Here is a 6,579-nt window from a genome sequence, read left to right on the forward strand (position 1 = left end):
ATGAATTTTCTTCTTTTTTAGAAGACATAAGAATTTGGTCGTTGGAACTTGGAATTTATCTCCTGACATTCTTTGTGTTTTTTTCTTGAACAAAAGATTTTGTCTCAGCTTCCATGAAACTCACGAAAACTCAATGTTGTGTTCACATTCATGACTTTCTTTTGGAGTATTGGTAGCCAAAAACGATTTTCTCAATAGCATGTGGAATTGGTACACATGTCTTGGTTGATGTTTGATTTGTTATTTGATTTGCTATTTGATTTGCATAATCAAAATTTGGTGGAAAACCATGATTTGATATGGAGCATGAGAAATTTGTCTCTATTTTGTTCAAATTATAAAATGATTGGTCATGATCTATCTAATTGTAAATGGTTATAACATGATGACAATGTTATTTCTGGTGGGACGAACATAGTTAGTGCAAAATAAAAAAAAATTATCGTCTTATGGTGGTTGATGCATAGGATAAGACTAAGGGCTCTTTATCTCAAATGGTGCAGCCTATGGTACAACGTGTTGCTCTCTTAAAGACTGAGTCAATGATGATTAATCATGATAATATCTGTGTTGTGAATGGATCTTCTCTAGTTAAAAATCTTGATGGTGTTGTGCTAGTGGAATATGATTTCTTGGTTGATGTGTTTTTTTTGGAGGATGTCACTCTCGTTGTCAATAGAGTTCAACAATTAGATTTAACTCGTAGTAGTTTAACGACGATTCCTAATCTTTTGACGTCTAAGGAGACTCATTTTGTAGATGAATTGAAAATAACTACTAAATGGGATAATATGTTTGATGAGAGAAAAGATTCTAATACCGAGGAAAATGATGATCCAATTCAAACTATAAAGAAACTTGATAGGGTAGACCAAAGAAAGTTAATACTAAATCCTATAAAACAAAAACTTCTAAAAATTAAATGTCTCTTTTGAAATGTGAATGATTGACTAATGATAAATTTTTCAGTATGATGAAGAATTTACGTTTTTTTTTCTTAATATATGAAATTTAAAGTGTGAAATAATTTTTGTGAAGGAAATCGTAAATTTTTCTTATAATGAAAAATTTACGATGTAATTTTATTATGAATTTGATGTGACCTTATAATTTTGTTTTTAATTTTTAAAAAAATATTTATGTAACAAGATTGTTGTCTATCGTGAGTTTATTGAGAATATAAATGATAACAGCAAATCGACTAATTTATAAAAAAAAAAATTGAAAACTAATTTGAAAAAGAAATTATGAACCCATGAGTCAAATAGGTTAGAAAAATTGTAACATTACCACGTAATTAGGAAGTGAAAGAAACTCTCATCATGGGTAGAAGAATAGAAACACTGACTTTCTCATGATCAACACCAATCACCAGGATTTTCTTAATTTCAAATTCTATAGTTCCAAACCAAAATAACACAATGAATCCCTATTACGACGTAGAGAAGCTAAGAGACGAAGTAATCTACCTCCACTCTCTCTGGCACCAAGGTCCTCCACAACCCCCCATAACCACCACCACCACCACCACTCACTTTCCTCAGCCCCAATACACGAGCCACGTTCTCCGTTTTCACTATCCTGCACCTGCCCGCACCGGATCATCCCTCCGGGTCCCATCCATCTCCTTCAAGAAGAAGAAGAATGAGAAGAAGCAAAAGGGTCGTGATAGGGATCACTCCGCACGACCCGACCCGGAATGGCCAAGTCCTGTTCGACACGACCCGGATCCATCCACCTGTTGGGCCAAGCCAAAGACCGGTCCAGCCCCTTCGTCTGACGTGCCTCAGCAAGAAAGGGAGAGGCTTGCGGCAGTGCAAGTGCAGAAGAAAGCGTGCAAAGCTCTGAAGGAGTTTCTTTCTAACTGGGATAATGATGATGATGGTGATGGTGATGGTGATGGTGATGGTGACGGTGATGATGATGATAATGATGATGATGGGGCATGGGAAGAGATTCAGGAGTTCTTTGTGGGATTGTTCTTGGAGGACGATGAACTCAGAGGGTACTACCAGAGGTGTTTTGAAAGTGGAGAGTTTTGCTGCTTGGTGTGTGGGGCAATTGGGAAGAAGAATCATGGGAAGAGGTTTAAGGACTGTGTTGCGCTTGTTCAGCATTCGATGTCGATTTTGAGGACGTTGAAGAGAGGGGTGCACAGGGGCTTTGGTATGGCCCTGTGCAAGGTTTTGGGTTGGGATGCTGATCGGCTTCCTACCATTGTGATGAAAGGGGAGCCTCTTGGGCTGGAGACGAGTACGCCTGCTGAGGCAGAGGTAATTGTTTGGTCAAGATTTTGTTTAGGGCAAAACATAGAAGCAGTTTTTAAGATGTTTTTAGTGATGTTGCGTTCTCCTAAGACCTATCAGGGTTTTAGTCAAGATTTTGTGGTGAATTTGGTGTGTTTTTATTTAGGACTCACTTAGACACAGCTTTTAGAGATGTTCTCACTCCTATGATCTATCAGGGTTTTAGTCAAGAATATGAGGTGAATTTGGGGTGTTTTTATTTAGGACCAACTTAGACACAGTTTTTAGAGATGTTCTCCCTCCTATGACCTATCAGGGTTTTAGCCAAGCTTTTGAATTTGGGGTGTTTTTTATTTTGGACAAACTTAGACACAGTTTTTAGAGATGTTCTCCTATGACCTATCAGGGTTTTAATCAAGATTTTGAAGTGAATTTAGGGTGTTTTTATTTAGGACTAAATATAGATGCGGTTTTTAATGTATTTTTTGTTATTCTTCTATTAGAGTTTTAATTTTGAGGAGGCTTTAGGGTGTTTTTATTTAGACAACACTTAGCTGCAGTTTTTGATGATGTTCTCTGAATAGAGTTTTTTTCAAGAGTTTGACGTGAATTTGAAGTGTTTTTGTTTGGACAAAGCTTAGATGTACTTTTAAGGTATTTTTGCTGTTGATTCGATAACTTTTGTTGACATTTATGCAGATCTTTGTTATAAGGATAACTAAGGTGGAATTTTTAGCTTGAACACTAAAAGTATTTAAAGAACTGCATTTATGATTTGTCAATTTGTTTATGATTTTTTTGAACTAGGATCCCGTTTTGATAGTTTTTATCCTAATAAGAGAGCAACAAAGCAATTATATCATTATTTGGCATTATTTTTGGGTTTAATTAATTTTGCTTTTTCTATCTTCTCTTTTAACTTTTGACCATGTCTTGTTATATACCAACATGAGAGAATTCAAATTTGGTGTGGAGTTGCTACATTGCAGGGTGAGCCTAATTTGAATGACGTTGTTAATGATGGTGATGGAAAAGATGGTTCCCAGCCCTGCGAATCAGATGATAAAGCTGAGTGTTTGGAGCATGGTGATGTGCGAGTTGAGGAGCCAACCTAAGGCATTGATCAGAGTAGTAATAATGTTAATTTTTTTAAAGTATGAACTTTTTTGTCTTTACAAGGGGGAAAAAAGAAAAGCTCCAAGACATTGTTTGTAAACTCTCTTTTGATGGTTCTGTTCTATTTGCTATGTTCTTCCTAGGAAAGGGATCAGGATGAACATAAATTGGATAATGGAGTGCAAAATGAAGGTGGAGAAATATGAGAGCCTTGAGATATACTAATATTTTCAACAAAATCTAACTCACTGCAGCTTGCCTAAACACAAGTTCTCACTTTTGACATGTAAAGGGTACATTGTATTCTAAGGTGTCTCCATGACATATGGAAAATATTTCATGCTTTGTGATCATTCAAGCTTCTCTGGAATGGTTGTGATATTGCTGTAAAACCTCTCTTATAGTCTTGAGAGCCTTGTCATATGCTATGAACCCCATGAAATAGAATTCATAACCATCTACTGTCACAAGCTCGATGTATTTTTCTGCAGGGTTAAATCGATTTGAGGAAGGACTAACCGTGCTTAACTGATCCACTTGCACCACCACCTATTTATAACACCACGCAAAAATATCAGAAATGCAAAGGGTTTTCAATTTTCATCCTTAAAGAGATCTGAAATAGTCGATCTACTTTTTAGTGTATTTGGAAGATGATATGAAAAATGTGTCAATGAGAGTAGTATTATTTTATTACTCATTTTCTCACACCAGAACAAAAGAATCAACAAGGTGTATTGATTTTTCAGGATACAGTGTTCAGAAATTTACATATAAATGCAATCAGAGTCACTGTGCTTCCTTGCTTGTGAATCTGTGATGTCATTGATTCGCTCATTACTACTGCTAATACTTCATTTAACAAAAACTACCATTAACAAATAAATACATGCAGAAAGTAGTAACAGAATTGAGAGTGAGTCTTGACAACACTAAAGTTACGCCTTAGCGATCGTTGGTTATGAATCTGAATCCGGAAACAACCTCTATGCATATGTAAGGGTAAGACTTCGTACAATTCAATTCAAATCACTCTAGTTAAGACTTTAAAACAATAGTTATAAAATTTCATCAATGTTACTATGCACAACAACTTTTGATTACTTTGACTGCAAAAATCCTTTTCTAGTTGGTACATTTTAATGCGAGTTATGGATGGGTCTTACTGTGACATCTTGAAATCCTGACAGTATCATCTTCATGTGTGAGATTTTTTACATTAGTACTTCCCCTCAAACAACAGCATGTGAGTCAACTACTTACATTACTTACATGTTCATTCAGTACCAACAAATCAGAGTATTCCATATAAAAAAGTCAAAATACTAGCTCTAAACCAAAACCTTAATGATAATGGGTACGTGAATTTTCTTTCTTATGCTCTTCAGACTCATTTTTTACTTAGAATGGTACCAACTTGATGCTTAGAATCCTAACCATTGCAATTTAACTCATGGGGTTTATCTTGGATTTCTTGTGCTAGAAGATTACTAGCAACCAATCGGTCAGCTGATATGGTCAAATTCAAACAACTTTATTGCAAAGGAAACAAGTCAAAGAACCTTGTAATGCAGAGTCTGGTTTTGTTGCAGGGAGAATGGATAATGAAAGAGTGGATAATCGCTGCAAAAGGCAAATCTTAAATTTGATATATAAAGAGTCCCAATGACAGGTCCACTGGATGTTGATAAGTAGCAAGCAAAGGACTTTACGAGCTTCTCTCCCGGGAAAACTCCAAATGATTGTTGAAATAATGCATCAGACCCTCCTAGTGCAAGCACCTTTGTTCCCTGAACAATTCTAGCCACTGCTGCATCAGCAACACTCGAACCAATTCTGACTGCAGTACATACATATAATACATTAGAATTTAAGTCTATAGATTTGTAAGAAACTTTAGTATAAAATACATTAGAACTTGAGTCTACAGATGTACAATTTATAGATAGAAATACCTTATCTGAAAGATTTGTAATTCTTGCATGATTGGTAAGAAGGTTTGAGAATTCAGTTTCCATGCCAAGACAGGAAATTTAGAAATTTTGTCCATTGATTACTTGATAGTGTAATACCATCAGCCCATAGCTCACTTTCTTGAAATAAATTGGATAAAAATAGGCTAAAAAGTTCAAAACTTTAATTTAACCTTTCCTAAATTAAAGCATATACTTCTATTAGTAAAAAATTTAATCTGAGGGGAAGTTCCATACTAAATAAATATGGAAAAAAAATTATAAACCTACAATCTTATAGTTTTATGCTGGAAGTGATATTTTAAGTTTTTTATAAATTTGTTGATCATTTATCATGTAAAATATTCTTAGTCTGTTCTTTCAAACAATCCACAGTTTTCTGAAAAGACTTTTCACTGAGATAACTTATTGGCTTGAAATCTTAAATTAGAAATACTATTTTCGAATCTTATATAAATTTCTTTGTGTCTCCCTTGAGATTATGATTGGGGAAAAGAAAAAGAATAAATGAAAGTGAAAGTTGAGGGAAACTCACTATGATTCCAGAGATTATCTGCCACTATCTCAGCTCTTCTAGTTGCATCTCCAACCTTCCTGCTGCACTGGTTTAATGCTCCAAATACAGTATCCATTGGGTTTGGACCTGAAAACGTAAACTGCCATTAATCAAACTGAAAGGGAATTATTGACTGAACACAGTATCTTGAAAAATTAACCACTTACGGTTGGTCTGAAGAGGGGAAATATGAACGTAAGGGTTATTGTTGTTGTTGTTACTGCCATTGTTGGACATGCTTTTGTTCAAACTAACTTTTGCAAAGATTCTTCTGTGTTTTTTCAGTTAATAATTTTTTGAGAGGTGGAATAAGAGACCTTGACAATCAATAATGGATGCAAAGAAGAAGATTGAGATGAGGGAGAGGGATAAAATGGAATAGAATGAATTGAATGAGTTGAAAATGATGTGCACGAGAAAAAAATATTTGTGGGTCCAATATGTGTGAGAATAAAATAAAGGAGAAAATTTTAGATACTGTATAACATTTAACACATCAAAGTTGTTTAGGTAGTACATTTAATCTTTTTTTTTTTTCTATTTTAGTTCTTCAATTTTCATAAAAGATGGAATAACGACACTCATAGTAATATAAAAATAATTTTTTTTACACACACATATATAAAACAATGATACTGTGTGGGTATTCCTACATGAACAGATAAATAATGACAACAATGAAAGACAA

General features: G+C 34.6%; 2 protein-coding genes across 4 annotated transcripts; one reads left to right on the forward strand and one right to left on the reverse strand.

Annotated features, from left to right (window-relative positions):
• Positions 1-1,294: 1,294 nt before the first annotated feature.
• On the forward strand, positions 1,295-3,832 carry LOC114169596 (uncharacterized). Of its 2 annotated transcripts, XM_028054832.2 has the most exons (3): positions 1,295-2,273; positions 3,236-3,400; positions 3,506-3,832. In XM_028054832.2, the coding sequence occupies exons 1-2, from the start codon at positions 1,422-1,424 to the stop codon at positions 3,359-3,361; spliced, it is 978 nt and encodes a 325-aa protein (XP_027910633.1). In that variant the 5' UTR covers positions 1,295-1,421; the 3' UTR covers positions 3,362-3,400; positions 3,506-3,832. The 2 variants fall into 2 exon arrangements, with proteins under 2 accessions (XP_027910633.1, XP_027910632.1); XM_028054831.2 differs by having other exon boundaries at positions 3,236-3,832.
• On the reverse strand, positions 3,535-6,291 carry LOC114169597 (GEM-like protein 1). 2 transcript variants are annotated; one of them, XM_085669131.1, is made up of 5 exons: positions 6,059-6,291; positions 5,871-5,978; positions 4,925-5,202; positions 4,134-4,176; positions 3,772-3,911 (listed from the first exon to the last, which is right to left on the reverse strand). In XM_085669131.1, the coding sequence occupies exons 1-5, from the start codon at positions 6,126-6,128 to the stop codon at positions 3,877-3,879; spliced, it is 534 nt and encodes a 177-aa protein (XP_085525257.1). In that variant the 5' UTR covers positions 6,129-6,291; the 3' UTR covers positions 3,772-3,876. The 2 variants fall into 2 exon arrangements, with proteins under 2 accessions (XP_027910634.1, XP_085525257.1); XM_028054833.2 differs by lacking the exon at positions 4,134-4,176 and having other exon boundaries at positions 3,535-3,911; positions 6,059-6,282.
• Positions 6,292-6,579: the final 288 nt, after the last annotated feature.

The sequence above is a fragment of the Vigna unguiculata genome, chromosome 11 (genome assembly GCF_037176805.1).
Source record: "Vigna unguiculata cultivar grain cowpea cultivar isolate G323 ecotype 2 chromosome 11, ASM3717680v1, whole genome shotgun sequence".
Classification (NCBI taxonomy): Eukaryota; Viridiplantae; Streptophyta; class Magnoliopsida; order Fabales; family Fabaceae; genus Vigna; species Vigna unguiculata.